Source organism: Rhinolophus sinicus, chromosome 18 (assembly GCF_057876585.1).
Source record: "Rhinolophus sinicus isolate RSI-liver-muscle chromosome 18, RSI-T2T, whole genome shotgun sequence".
Classification (NCBI taxonomy): Eukaryota; Metazoa; Chordata; class Mammalia; order Chiroptera; family Rhinolophidae; genus Rhinolophus; species Rhinolophus sinicus.
The window spans coordinates 115,666,189-115,680,317 of record NC_142518.1 but is presented as its reverse complement, the minus strand read 5'-3'; the positions used below and the strand labels follow the sequence as shown (position 1 = coordinate 115,680,317).

Here is a 14,129-nt window from a genome sequence, read left to right as displayed (position 1 = left end):
CCAGCCAAGACAGTAGAGCTTTGACAGAGGTTTCAGGATGCCTGAGCCAAGGAAGGAGCATAGCACAGGATGGGGAAGAGGTTCAGACGCTCCGCTACCTGAGATACAATGATTTTGATGAGAAGGTGGTTGGGAATGGTGGTGGTAGTGGTGGTGGTGGTGGTGAGCAGATCCTTCCCAGGATATAGGTAGCCTAAGGATTCTGGAGTCTGTGACAATATTGTGTACCCAATGTACTTAACAACACTTCGCAGAGGGGTGGTGTTATACCCGCAGATTAGATTAATACCTAATCTCCCAGAAGACTTGACCTGTGTCATAGTACACATTTGCCACACCCACTGTAAAGCCCTGGTTTCTAAGGTTCTTTCCACCGGAAGCTATGACAGAAGGAAATGTGTGGGCAGTGGGTGAGGGGCCCAGGTTCCTGACACAGTACACCCAGGGAACGAAGAGCGAGCACCATGTTGAAGCCACCATTGCCTCTCGGATCCCTCTTATTCCTGCAACTGCCTCTGCTGGGGGTGGGGCTGACCCCAACGGTCCTCACACCCAGTGGGAATGAAGACATCACAGCTGGTGGGAAACCTGGGACTGGACGGGTTGGTGAGAAGGGAGGCTGTGGGAAGGGGCCGTTCCAGAAATCTGGAACCTGCCACTGGATATGACAAGGATGCAGACAGAGTTTAAGAGTACTGTGGGGAGGCTGGGGAAGGGCTCCCTGCCTCACACTGCTTCTTCTTCTGACCATCCTTTCTTCTCTTCCCCTCCCCCACTTCATTTTCTTGCCAACCTAGATTTCTTCCTGACCTCTACACCTCCTGGGACCCTCAGTGTTTCCTCCCCGCCTCTCCCAGAGGTTCAGTGTTTTGTGTTCAATATTGAGTACATGAATTGCACTTGGAACAGCAGCTCTGATCCTCAGCCCACCAACCTGACTCTGCACTATTGGTATGAAAAGGGAAGAGGGGATAGCACAGGGGAGAAAGAGGAGGTGGGCTGGATGTAAGAGACTGCATGGGGGCCCAGAAAGAGGGTAGCCAGCATCCCAGGCTCCCCACTGTTTCCTCGTGGGGTAAGTTATAACTCGTCAGTTCAGAGGATGCGAGGCTGGGCTGGGGATGTGTACAGTACCCAAGTTCACCCCACCATTCCTCTTCCTTCCGACCCTTCTCTAGGTACAAGAACTCTGACTATGACAAAGTCCAGGAGTGTGGCCACTATCTATTCTCTTCAGACATCACTTCTGGCTGTTGGTTGCAAAAAGAGGAGATCCATCTCTATGAAACGTTTGTTGTCCGGCTCCAGGACCCATGGCAGCCTAGCAGGCAGGCCACAACGAAGCTGAAACTTCAGGATCTGGGTAATTTGGAAAGGAGCTCAAGGGTCCAGGGATATTGTGGGGCAGGGGAGTATATACAGAGAGGGGTTCTTTTACGGAAGGCTGCTTGGGCAGAAAGGAGGAGGTGAGGGATCGGGGTAGAGAAGGGAGGAGGGATCAGAGCACTTCCTCCAGGGCAATGAGCACACATGCACACATGTCTCCAGTGATCCCCCGGGCTCCAGAGAACCTAACGATTCGCAACCTCAGTGAGTCCCAGCTGGAGCTGAGCTGGAGCAACAGAGACTTGGACCACTGTTTGGAGTACATGGTGCAGTACCAGAGTGACCGGGACCACAGCTGGACTGTGAGTGACTGGGGACAGCAGCTGAGGCCAAGCAAGGGGGGATCAAGGATTCAATCAGCCAAACCGGAGGGCCTGACCCCAAGCTCCTGTTGTCTACCTTCCAGTTTCCCTGCCCACCCTCTGCCCTCCTCCAAGTCCTTTCCCTGTTGTCACCAGTGAGTTTTCATTAAGGTTTCCCTACGCCAGACAGGCAAGAAAACAAAAGGAAGCCTTCCAGGGGATCTGGAGAGAGGCATCAGACTCTAGTTAGTGAAGGAAGCAGTATGGCTTGAGTAGTCAAGAGACGAAGGAGGGAGTGGGAAGAACCAGAAGGTGTCGGGGTGGGGACAGCAGTTTTAATTCTCCCTTCTTTCATGGACACCCATCTTTTCCTCACCCTCTTTCTCCCCAAGGAACAAATAGTAGACCACAGACCGAGCTTCACCCTGCCTAGTGTGGATGGGCAGAAGTGCTACACGTTCCGTGTTCGGAGCCGCTATAACCCACTCTGTGGAAGCTCTCAGCTCTGGAGTAAATGGAGCCGCCCGATCAAATGGGGCAACCATACTTCAAACGGTAAAGGGGCCCATGAGCCCAGCACCCCAACCTTTCTAGCACCACTGTCTTTGGCTCTACCTCCCTACCCCTGAGCTCCCAAACTTGGTGGCCCATGTCCCCTCGCTGGTCAACCCTAACCCCTGGGAAGCAGGGTTCTTCTGTGTAGGGGTGTGGTGGGTCGCTGTGTTGTTGGAGTAGGGGGCTGGATTGAGAAGGAGACCAAGGAGTGCTCGAAGGTGAGACAGAATGTATAAGCTACCCCTATAGCATTCCCTGGGAGCCTGCAGGTGGCTTTGGAACCAACCAGACCTTGGGTTTAAACCTGCCTCTGCCACCTACTGTCTCTGATCTTGGGCGCATCACTAACTTCTTTGACTGTATTTCCTCATCTATTGAATGGAGATACTAATTGGTCCCCCCCCTCAGGATTTGGGAGAATTAAGTATACGGAAAGTGTTTAGCACAGTGCCTGGCACCCAGTTGGGGCTCCACCAATGTTGGCATGTCATGGGGGTGCGGCAAATGTTGGTGCCCTCTTTCTTGCCCCTTCGCCATAGAGACCCTGCTGTTGTTTGCACTGAAGGCCGTCTTCATCCCCCTTGGTTCCATGGGACTCGTCATTAGCCTCATCTGCGTGTACTGCTGGCTGGAACGGTAAGGCTTCCAGAAGCCTAGGAAGAGGAGGTGGGAGTGGCTGCGAATAGTAGAGGACAGTTATTGCAGGGTCTCCAGAAGCAGAGGGCAGGACAGTAAGGAATGAGGGGTCACCCAGGTGGGCGTGGTGGTCGAAGGAAGAGGCAAGCACAGAGCACATGGAACCTCTTTCTTCAATATGGGGGAGCGGGCAGAAGGGTCATAAAAGAGCGTCACCAATGTGCTGCTGCTCCCTCTTTGTCCCCCCACCTAGGACAATGCCCCGAATTCCTACCCTGAAGAACCTAGAAGATCTGGTTACTGAATACCACGGGAACTTTTCGGTGAGAACACGGTCCTAGGTACACTGCAGTCTGTCAACTGCTGACTGCCTGTCAGCAAGATGGACAGAGTATAGGGGCTGAGGGGAGGGGAGGAGAGGGGGACCTGCCCTAACTGTCAGGATGTGGCCGACCAACTGGGGGATGGGCTAGACGGAGAGAGACACACAGAAGAACTGATTATAGATTGGGTGAGGCAGATGGAAACAGTAGTATCGGGGGCCCGCGAGTCTGTGTTCCTCCTGTGATCACAGTGGTACAGATGTTGTCATGAGAGGTCGCTTGGCACAGAGCCGGGGTCTTTTACTTCCTGGCCCTAATTGACCCCTAACCTGGAGATGTCTGTCTTTAGGCCTGGAGTGGTGTGTCTAAGGGATTGGCGGAGAGTCTGCAGTCAGACTACAGCGAAAGGTTCTGCCACGTCAGTGAGATTCCCCCCAAAGGAGGGGCTCCAGGGGAAGGGCCTGAGGGTTCCCCCAGCAGCCAGCGTAGCCCCTACTGGGCTCCCCCATGTTATACCCTGAAACCTGAGACCTGAACCCTGATACCCTGACAGAACCCCAGGGTCCTGTAGCCCCAAACCCTAAACTGTACTAACTCCCCCTCATCCCACTAGCTTGGGTCCAATGTTTGCCTTGCCCCCTGTAGCTGGTTTTGAATTGTGTGCCCCCTATGACCGCCCCCTCATTCAGTATCTCCTCCTTGAGAATTGCCCCTTTGACCTGTACATGTTTCTCCCTCCCTCTTTCCATCCATCCTTCAATTGTTGCCAAATCAATGAGAAATAAAGTTTCTGTTCATAATCATCAAGAATGTCTGTTGTTGGGGTGGGGAGCAAGGGGAACGTGGGGTACAGTAATGGTGGGGGGCATGGTGCCCAGGGTAGCAAAAGGAGTAGTAGACTCCTGCTGTGGAAGTAGTAATACTACAAATTAACTAGAAAAGAGTTCTTACTGTTCCAGAAACTTACTTCTCTCTAGGTGTCCTGCACTCCTTCTGGGGTCCAGTTCAGAGTTAGATTTACCATGTTGCCCCCATTCTCAGCAAATCCTTTACAGACCTCACCCAGGTTCTACTCCACCTTCTGTCACTCATACCACCTCTGACCTCATAATCCCTCAACTGCAGCCTCAGGCCCCACCTCTAGGGGCGTTGGCTGTCCACTACTACCAATAGCTCTCTCCTGTCTGCTCAGTCTGGACCCCCTCAGGCAATGTGATCCATCCGCTTCTTCAGTCCCCCAACCCCTTGGACCCATTCCCTCCCCCCCTCCTCCCCTCAACATGTCTGGAGAGTGACATCTGAGAGCATGTTCGCCTACATCAAACATGGAGGTGAGGGGCATCACGGAGCTGGGAAAGTTTGAGGGCAGTGGAGATCACAGGGACAGCATAACTAGAGAAGGACCACACGCCTCGTCCCATCTCTCCTCAGATAATCAGCTGTTTCTGGTCAATATCAATTGCTGTGTCTTCCCGTTGCTGCATTACACCCGCAGTAAAGTGGGGTTGGCTAAAACAGGTGAGGAATTTGGGGAGGGGAATAATGGCCAAGGGTCAGAAGTAGTAGGGTCATCTCTAGCCCCCAAACCCTTCTGCTGGCAAGAAGAGAGCTCCTTGAATCCCGACAACTTCCTCCAACCCTTTCTGGATAGGATCACTGGCCCCTTTCGCTCCTGCTCTCCTTCCTTACCTGTTCCAATTAATTACCCTGTGGCCTCCCTCCAGATACCATCGATTTGTGTGATGAATCGGGGACAATGAAGTTGTTTTTCCTGATGAAGCCCCCTGGAGAATATGCCACCAAATTCCTTACAGCTCGAAACACCTACTACGTTTGTAGGGTGAAGCGTGGAGCACCAGGTAGAGGCTTGGGAGTACTCCCCAGAGATAGAGCAAGGCCCTCAGGATGGATTATGGACTTTGTCCTTAAAACAGGGCACCCTCAACCAGATCCCACTGACCATGTCTAGTCAGCCTAAGAAGGGGCACTGCCTCAGTGACAATGGGTTAGGTTCACATATACCATGCCTCCCACCTGACCCTAGAGGCAGACCCGGTGGGGAAGAAATAAGGTACACCAGCTCAAGGTAGTGTTGAGTGTTGGGATCCTGAAATCTTGGGCTTTGGAAGGGTGGAGACTGGGTGATGGGCTGGGGATAGCACACTGCTGTGTTCACAGGAACCCGACTTCAGAATGCTTACCTAGCTTTCGTGCCACTCCTGAAGACTCCAACACCCGAGCTGATTGGTAAGCAGCATGATGGAGAACATGGACACTGCTGTATGTAGCTGGTGATAGAGTATTTAGAGTGGGACTGCTGCAATACAACCAGTAGGATCATAGAGTCCTAGGGAAAGGGGAATAGGGTCTAGGTCCACTTTAGGAGGGAGTTTAGCTCCAACCAGGTGGAGCGTGCACGTGTCACTCACCTTCCCCCCACTTCTCAGCCATCTTCGAGGTCGAGCTCCCTCTCAGCACCCCATCATGTCCATCTTCCCCTTCACCCTTTTCTCTTGGAGCTTAGGCATCTTCAGACCACTCCTCAGCCTAACTTTAGGCCCGCTTGCTCCAAGTAACCATTTGAGTGATGGGAGGTATGGCACTGGGTAGGTAAGATCTCCAGTCCTCAGAGGTGTGGGTGCCTTTTCCTGCTTTCTAGATGCCTTGCGCACACAATGTGACATGCTGGAAAAGAGTCGACTGAAAACGCTCAAAATGCAAGAAGCTGCCCAGAAAGTAGCTTCAGCTGAATCCTCCATGAAACTTTCAGTAAGACTCCCCAAATCTGGTCTGCCCCAACACCCCCTTCCCCCACCAGCCAACCAGAGACTCCTCCCCTCGGGTCCTCAGGGTCGAATTTCCTTTCCAAATCCAACATCCATGCTCAAGACTCACCTTCCCCACTTTGGTCTTGCCTTTGGCCCTGCTTTGTACAAAGCTTCCTTGCACAGACCTGTTCGTCTTACTGACCCATTCCTTTTACAGTCCAAATCAGGTGAAGACAGGGCCACTGGCAAGGGTCCGTTCTACAAGACCAGAGCGGACTTTCTCGGTAAGAGGGACAGACAAAGACTAAATAAAAAGTAACCAAGTGAAAGCAGCACTACTAGGTATGAAATCCCTGGAATTTAATGTGAGGTTCCTTTTTCAAGAAAGCCTCCTTCTCCCAGCATGGCACTGAGGAGACTTCGAGGGTGGGCAGGGGAGGGCTGGGGCCAGCACATGGGTTGGGTGAAGGAAGACTGGGAAGTCTAGTACAATGAGCCTTTGAGGGTCAGCTGGACAGAGTAGGGGGGTGGCGGCTTTTCCAACCAGAATACCTCCCCTTGGGGGGGCTATGACAGCCCGCCTATTCTGCTGGGGCTAGGTGGCCCATGGTCCTTTTCCCCCACACCCCGCCACCTCAGCCAGCAGAAATTCCCCCACCCCCCCACATCTCTTCCTCTGGGGAGTCCCTCCCGCCAACTCTTTCCCTTTGCCCTTCCCTCCCCCTGTCCGAGGTGGGCAGTAAGGCAGCAGAAACCAGAGCTGGGTATAGGCATTTATTGGATTTATTCATTTATTGATTTGACACACTTCCCTACTCCAATCTAGCACATGATACAATCAGGGTAGGCCAGGCGCTCACACAGGAAATGATGGGAACCCACAGCAGGGGCGGGTGAGGGGGGAGGAGACAATGCAAGGGGAAAGGGAGGGGCTGCTTTGGGGGCTGGGGTGGAGGAGCCCCAGATGGCCTCCCTGGCAGGTGCTAGTAAACCTGATCCACATTCCCCTTCATCCCTGCTCATTTCCCAGACCATCAGCCAAGCTCCCCAGTACCCCTTCCCTATTCTACCCCTCCCCCTGCCTGCCACCACACACACTTCCACACAACCCCTGGAGTCTGGCAAGAGGAAGAAGGGCAGGGACAGCTGTCAGGGGCCTTGAACAGGGAGGTCTCTGTGCCTGACTTTACCACCCTAAATCCTTCCCTCCCTCTCTTCCCACTCCCACCCCCTTCCCAGGCCACAAAGTAATGCCTGGCGTTCAATGCACTCTCCCACCATAGCACCAACCCACAAGGAGTGATGTGAGAGTGTGGCTGCACCCCAACACCACACACTCCTAGGCACAAGGTGACAGAATGTGGAGGCCTGGCTTAGCTTTTTCCTGAGGGAAATGAAGCTAGTTCTGCGCGTGGGCCTTGTTCTAGACCCGGTGCGCGTGGGAACGCCTTTTCTAGCTCAGCACCCGTGTACCCCCATGCTTCCCCAAGTAATATCTGTAGTGTTTCCATCATGTGACTATGACAAAAGCCTTCAGAAACAAAAAAGCGTTGTCCCCATCACTAGCACCTTGCCACGGTTAAAAATCTCTATATTTGTGTTTATATTTCTTTAAAAGTTTATAAAAAGCCTTTCTGTTATGTGCAGACTTCCAAGGGTGATTTGGCCTGGTGAGCCACTCCAGGGCTCAGACCTTGGCCCTTCCAGGTCCCCACTCCCCCCCACTGGCCTTAGGGGCCACTGCATAAAACCCCCAGGCTCAACCTAGCCTGGACCAGCTCAGATAAGATGCTACAAAAAATCCTGCCCCCAAAGGCAGGGTAAGGCCACTGGTGACTTCACATTTCCAACAGCACTGCCCGCCCCTGCTACAAAACTTAGGGGTGGGAATGAGGGGAGCCAAGGATGGCTCCCAAGAGGGGGCCTTACCCCCTAATTGGCACAGTGAGAATAAACTCCCTCCCTCTCCCAGCCCCTTTCCCTCCCCCCATAGTTCCCATACGGGGCAGCTTTATCTTTATAATTTCCTCAACACCCGTGTGAGTAAACCCCACCCTAGCTCTAAAGCAGGGTACCAAATTCCCGGGGAGGGGTCAAGGGTAAAGAGTGGATATGGGCACGCCTGGCTCCACCTCTGAAGCAGGGGACAAAGCTTCCAGCCATGGCTCAGGGATCTGTGGGAAAAAGAAATGGAGGACAAGGTAAAAGGCTCATCTGGGGCATGCCCACTTTCCACCATCATGGTCAACACTGCAGGAAAACAGAGACAGCCCTTCCTCCCAACTCTCCTGTGCCATCTCGAAGGGATGGGCCCGGCTGAGGGGCCCTGGAGGGACCGTCTGGAAGCTCTGCCACTCTAATGGGACACCCTCCCCGCCAATTCCCCAGGAGCTCTATCTACCCCTTGTTCTAAGTCTCCCCCTTGCTCAACTAGCTGGACACCCAGGAATGGGTGGAGGTTCTGAGATGCTCCTGCGACTAGGGATGCCATACCTGGCTCGAAGTTGAAGTCCAGTCCCTCACCCCCATCCATGAGGTCACTGATGATGTTATCCATGTCACACTCCAGGTTCTCCAGATACATGTCAAGATCGAGATCCTGAGGCATTTTGTCTTGGCTTGTAGCATCAGTAGGGGGTGTCAGCATAGGATCCCCTAGGCTCTTGGCGAGGGGAGCATCCGCCATGACTGGAGGTGGTGCTAGCATAGAAAGGGAGGGAACCAGACTGCTGGGGCCTGGAGCCTCTGGGGTCTTGGGATATAGGCCGACTCCTGTGGCGAGCTTACTGGAGGAAGGCATGCCCCCCAGCAGCAGCAGCGTGGGAGCCTGGGACAGAATGGGGTCTACCTGGGTCATGAGGACATCAGCAGGGGGTGGTGGTGTATCAGAGGTGAGCAGGGCCTCCAGAGATTGGGAGCTGGAGAAGCACCCTTCGCCTGCTGACAGGGGCCCCTCTGCTGGGCTGAAGAGGGAGGTGCTGTAGGTGTGTAAGGGGCCCGGAAGCCCAGGATGCTGCAAAGAGAAGCCAGAGAGACTGCTCTGAGATAGAAGGGAGTGAGGAGATGCGAGGTTGAGCCCATCTAACAGCTCCAGACCTTCCTTTACGGTGGGAGGGACACCCCCTGCATAGCTGCTGACTGAGGCTGCCATTTCCTCCTCTGCCAGCACCTCAGACTCGGGCCTCATGGGGGAGAGCCGGGTGCTGACAGTGCTAGCATTTGAACTGCTTCGTGGACGGAAGGTGGTCCACACATCGGCTTCCTCGCGGTTTCGAGAGCCAGGGCTGCCTGACCACTTGGCAAAGGGGCCAACAGGGCTCTTCGAAGTGGCAGCTTCAGGCGGAGCTGGCAGCACAGCTGGCTTCTTCTTGGGAGCCCTGCTGCGGCCCCGGAGCAGCTTGCTGCTGTTATCCATGGAGGCTGCCCGGCGGCGGGGCGCCTTGCCACTCTTGCCTCCCTCGGGGTTCAGCATCCACCAAGAGCTCTTGCCGGTAGCCTCGTTGTGGACCTTGATGAACTTGCTGTGCAGGGACAAGTTATGGCGGATGGAGTTCTGGAGAGGACAAAGGCAGCAGGAGAGGGACGTTAGGTGTGTGTGGGGGAGGGGCTCCATGGCGCAGTCTGGTAGGAAAGGAAGCTGTGACACAGCAGGGGTGTTCCTGGAGAGTCAAAGCTAGTCACATGCAAGGTAAACCGGGCAAAGGTAGGGGTGGATGGGGGAGAAGACCACACATGGTCCCGCCTTGGCCTTCGCCTCTGCCGAACAGGGGCACCAGGGGCACCAGGGGCACGGAGTGACTACTGGCATAACAACCCATTGGAGGAGGCAGGGCGCCCACCTGCAAAGAGCTCACTGCGCTGAGCTCCTCCCAAGTGTCTGAGGGGCTGTCTGGGGGCGTCAGGGAGATGTGCTTCTGGTTTAGCAAGAACGAGGCTCAGATGGGAAAGAACCTTCCATAGTTTCAGAATGCAGGCTCGGGGACAGTGGCGCAACACCAGCCCAGGACTGAACCACCCTGTCCCAAGCCAGTTCTCTGAACAGGCTGAGGGGCTGGAACCTGGGCACAGCTGGCACTCAACTCCTCACAGGGCATTTGGGCCCCAGCTCTCCAGAGGATTCGAGGATTCCTTGTTTTCTGATTTCTCCCAATTCGAGGACATACACCCTCAACTACATTCAGGAAAGGCTTCTCACAGGCCCTCAGATACACAAGGCACATTCTTCCATCTCTCCCTCCCTCCCTCCGTCCCTTCTTGTCCTGGGAAGAAGCTCCCCTCTCTAAATTCTACTGCTTTATCCAGACGGAGCTGAAGTCTCCTCTCTTTTATAAAGTGCCTGCTTGGCTTTTGCAGTCAAATTTCTTGTGCACTATTTTTAATCTGTTCCGCACAATTTTCCCCCATGTCCATGGTGTGGTTTAGTTTCACAGATTTAGTCGCATCAAGTGTATGCGCCCAGGACACGGATCCTGCCGTCCAGTCAGGCACCCCCCAGCAGTGCCCCCTCAGAGTGCCAAGCTCCCAGTACATACTCAGGCTCCCGCTTGCCTGATTGGTGGGTGGCTCCGGGTGGTGGCAAGGCTCCCCTGGAGACTGCTGGCTCTCGAGTGCCTTGGGTAATAGAAGCTATGTGTTCTCTCTTCCTCCCTTGCTGCTGATATTTTGCTAGAGATAAGTTTTTTTTCCCAGGGGCCCCGGGAATGGAGATTGGCAGATTCTTAAGCCCCCAGAGCAACTTATTTCTAATGATTGCCCCAGGCTGGTTAAGCCACCCTTTTGTGTCCCCCCCCCCCCCCCCCGCCGCCAAAAAACACACACAAAAACACCTCCCTTCTCTTTCCCTACCTCCTTTCCCCACTTGCCTCAGGAATATGTGCACAGGATCTCCAACCTTAGGGGCATTTGACCTCCCACATGGAGCTCTTTAGTGTTTAGAAACTCAGGAGCCCAGAAGGGCTTGGAGCAACCAGGAAGCTGAGGCTATGGACAGTCACAAATCACTTCACGTGCTTCCCACTGGTGCTCTAGATAAGGACACCCTTTGCCTGGAGAAAGATGGTTAAGTAGATTCTCATTCCAAGGCTCTCTAGCTCCAGAATCCACCTCCTGGGGACCCTGCAGTAATGGCACTTCAGCTAGTCGGCTACGTTAACATTCTTAGTTCCTTCACTTGTCCATTCAGCCTGGGATCTTAGTAACAGAACCACACTGACTTTCTACACCACGATCTGCAGTCTTTTCATCCTCTAACTCTGGGTCTACTGAGAAGGCCCATTCCTTTCCCTACTACTCAGTAGACATGAGGCCCAACTCTTCGTCCAGTCTTCTTTAAGCCTTAGAACTAGTACATGGTACAGCCACCTACCTGGAGAGGTCAGCTCCCTAGGAGCCCATAATTCTTACCCGTTGCAAGGGGATGACTGCTAATTGCTCCCCAAGCCACCTGAACTAAGCTTTCTTGTTCTAAGTGGGTGCCGCCCCCTGGTGGGGTGGTAGTAACCTTGGTACATCCTCAGGTAAGCCAGTTCAGACGTGAGGGTTCCCCCTTGGAGTGGCGTGGGGGGCCTTCGAGGCCCCAGGCTCCGTCTGACTGGCTTTGTCGTCACTCCAGTGAAGAGAAGTTGCAGCATGGACGAGCAGCAATAGCATATGATTTATAGGTAGGCCTGACTTCAAGTCCTCATTCTAATGACATTAGGCAAGTTTCCTAACCTTTCTATACCTTACTTTCCTAATATGCAAAATGTGGAATCTCAGAATTGCTGTGAAGACTAATAGAATAAAAAAATTTAAAAATCCACTTTGTAAACTAAAAAGCTCCGTATAAGTGTAAACTATAAGGAGGAACTACACTCCCACAGCATGACTACCAACTCATGGTTATTCCTTCTACCCTGGAAAATGAACCTAAAGGAAAAGAAAAAACAGCTGTGTAGGCTGGGACCAAGGAGGGGAGCTCTTTATGAACTGAGACTGTGGCGTGGCAGTCTACCCAGAAATAGTGCCAGGGGTCTCCGTCAGCTGTCCTGTTTCCTGGCCACCCAGCAGATCGGACGGACCCCTCGACCTCTTATACCTGGGGGAGACTGCTCATTCAACCCTGTGTACTTCCTTAAGGGCGCACTGATCTCACCACCTATGGTCATACAAGACATTAATAGGGGTTGAAGCTCCGCAGTTTCATGATTAGAGCCCCATAGTTCGCAAGACAAGTTTTCAGAGCACCTAGCGAGCTCCTTACCTCACGTTCTCTGTGCTCTGAAGTCAGAACCCTCTGCCTTTTTCTCCCATGATTAATATTCCTTAACAGTAAATGACAGCTCTCCCCCCAAAACTGGAGAGCCCCTTACCAGGGGGAGTTGCTTGGCATTACAGGGTACACTGAGGCAGGTAGCAGCTCACAGCCCCCCTTTTTTTAGTGCGTAAGATCAGCTACGTTACCCCCTGAATATCATCACTCTTCTTACCTTTTGCCAACTCCACTCCCTCTTCTTGGGTAGAGGAGTTCTGGGACAGAACCTCTACCTTGAGGTATTGGGGGACAAGCAGGGACTCCAAGTCATCCCACAGGAACGGGAGAAGAGGTGTTGGGGTGGGAGGGTGGGGGAGGAGAGAAGGCTGCACTCTTTGGAGAATCCACACAGCACAGAGGATAAAGACTTCTCTGTGGGAATAAGTGTTTGGGGCAGCCCAAGCCAACACTTGTGCCTGGAGTGTTGAGCAGTGAGCAGGGAATTCAATTTTCTCCAGGGCAAGGACAGTGTCTTATTCATCTGTGATCGTCCAGCATCAAGCACTGAGCGTGGCATATACTATGTCCTAAGTAAATGTTTGCCTGATTGACCATGGAAGGTGGATCTCTGGGGTGAGGGTGGGTGTAAAAGGGGCCCCCCGAATGGCAGTAATGAGGGTCGGGGGCCCGGGGCAGAGGGTACTGGTGGGGAGGGGAGGGGGTCGGAGTTACCTTCCATCCTGCTGAGCTGTTGCTGTCACCCTTGTCCTTGAAGTAGGGCACAGTGCGGACCATCCACTCGTAGATCTGGGCGAGTGTCAGTCGCTTCTCCGGGGCGCTTTCAATGGCCTGGCTGATGAGCTCTGCATATGACTGATTGCCCCAGGCATTCCGGCGGGAGCCTCCCTTCCGAGGACCTGTTACGGCCCCCAGGATCCCGGGCTGGGGGCCCCCTGCCGGCTCTGGGAGCCGGGAGGGCAACAGGGTTGGCTCTGAGCGCCCCTCCGTGTGTACCTTCTCTCCCAGACCTGGCTCCACCTCGGGCGGCTCGGACGGCTGGGGAGCAAGCTCTGGTCGCGGAAGGGGCCAGGTGCAGGAGCGGGGACGGCTCTGGGGTGCGAAGTCGGGATCGAGGTGTACGATCACGGCAGCCTGTGTGGCTGAATTCTCATGCCCTGGATCCATACGTGGAGGTGGACCTCGGCCGCTCAGCGCTCAGAGGAGCCTGCCACAGACCCTCACGATGCCTCCCCCCAGGGGGGAAGCACCCAGGGCCGGGAGGCACATTCCTGCCAGTCCTCAGAAAGTCCAACTTCGTCCTCGCCCCAGGACGCTAACCCCTAAGCTGTCCCCTCCACACAGCTCTCCGATCCTCTCCGCGCCTCCAGCCTCCAGCCTCAGAGCACTTGCCGAGACACCACCTGTAACCTCCGCCTAGCGAAGACACTTTTCCTCCGACCTCTCTCACTCAGCTTCCTGCTCTTTTAAACCTGAGGCACCACAGCCCCTCATACATTGCGCTCGCATCCCCGAACGTCTCCTTCGCCGCAGTTCCCTCCCCCTTTTAAGTTTCTGCCCCCCGGACACTCCTCCCAAATTTCCTCCACCCCGATCGCTGCCCTCCCCCACGCCCCGCTCCCCCGCGTCACTTGCCCCTCCCCTGACTCCCCCTCCGCCGCCTCTTCCCTTCCCTCCACTCTTAAGAAGGTCCACGTCCCCGCGGCCCCAGCCTCTCCTATTCCCGCTCCAATTCCCCTACCAACCCCCCCTCCCCCCGCCCCCCCGGGTTTCCCTTTTGTTTTGCTCCGAGCTACAGCCCCCGCCTGGCGTCTCTGTTTACCACTCGCCGGGGCAGCCATCTGCGCACGCGCCTGGAGAGCCAGTTGGGAAACCGAGTTCTTTTCAGTCGTGCCATATCGCTCACGCT

At 54.4% G+C, this 14,129-nt stretch overlaps 2 protein-coding genes across 2 annotated transcripts; one reads left to right on the top strand and one right to left on the bottom strand.

The window, feature by feature from the left end:
* The first annotated feature begins 401 nt into the window (after positions 1-401).
* Positions 402-4,005, top strand: IL2RG (interleukin 2 receptor subunit gamma). The gene is made up of 8 exons (XM_019747917.3): positions 402-579; positions 798-951; positions 1,179-1,363; positions 1,549-1,688; positions 2,081-2,243; positions 2,783-2,879; positions 3,133-3,202; positions 3,552-4,005. The coding sequence occupies exons 1-8, from the start codon at positions 465-467 to the stop codon at positions 3,735-3,737; spliced, it is 1,110 nt and encodes a 369-aa protein (XP_019603476.2). The 5' UTR covers positions 402-464; the 3' UTR covers positions 3,738-4,005.
* A 2,726-nt stretch (positions 4,006-6,731) lies between these two features.
* FOXO4 (forkhead box O4) lies at positions 6,732-13,804 on the bottom strand. The gene is made up of 3 exons (XM_019748002.3): positions 12,935-13,804; positions 8,464-9,523; positions 6,732-8,144 (listed from the first exon to the last, which is right to left on the bottom strand). Exons 1-3 carry the CDS (start codon positions 13,385-13,387, stop codon positions 8,137-8,139), a joined length of 1,521 nt encoding a protein of 506 aa, XP_019603561.1. The 5' UTR covers positions 13,388-13,804; the 3' UTR covers positions 6,732-8,136.
* Between the last annotated feature and the right edge of the window lie 325 nt (positions 13,805-14,129).

Bases quoted from the DNA above. Each gene is read 5' to 3' on its own strand.
- FOXO4 (XM_019748002.3), bottom strand. From the start codon at position 13,387: ATGGATCCAGGGCATGAGAATTCAGCCACACAGGCTGCCGTGATCGTA. The intron at 9,524-12,934 runs GTAACTCCGACC...TGTCCTCTCCAG, and splicing joins ACAGCTCAGCAGGATGGAAG to AACTCCATCCGCCATAACTT.
- IL2RG (XM_019747917.3), top strand. From the start codon at position 465: ATGTTGAAGCCACCATTGCCTCTCGGATCCCTCTTATTCCTGCAACTG. The intron at 1,689-2,080 runs GTGAGTGACTGG...TTTCTCCCCAAG, and splicing joins ACCGGGACCACAGCTGGACT to GAACAAATAGTAGACCACAG. The intron at 2,880-3,132 runs GTAAGGCTTCCA...CCCCCCACCTAG, and splicing joins GTGTACTGCTGGCTGGAACG to GACAATGCCCCGAATTCCTA.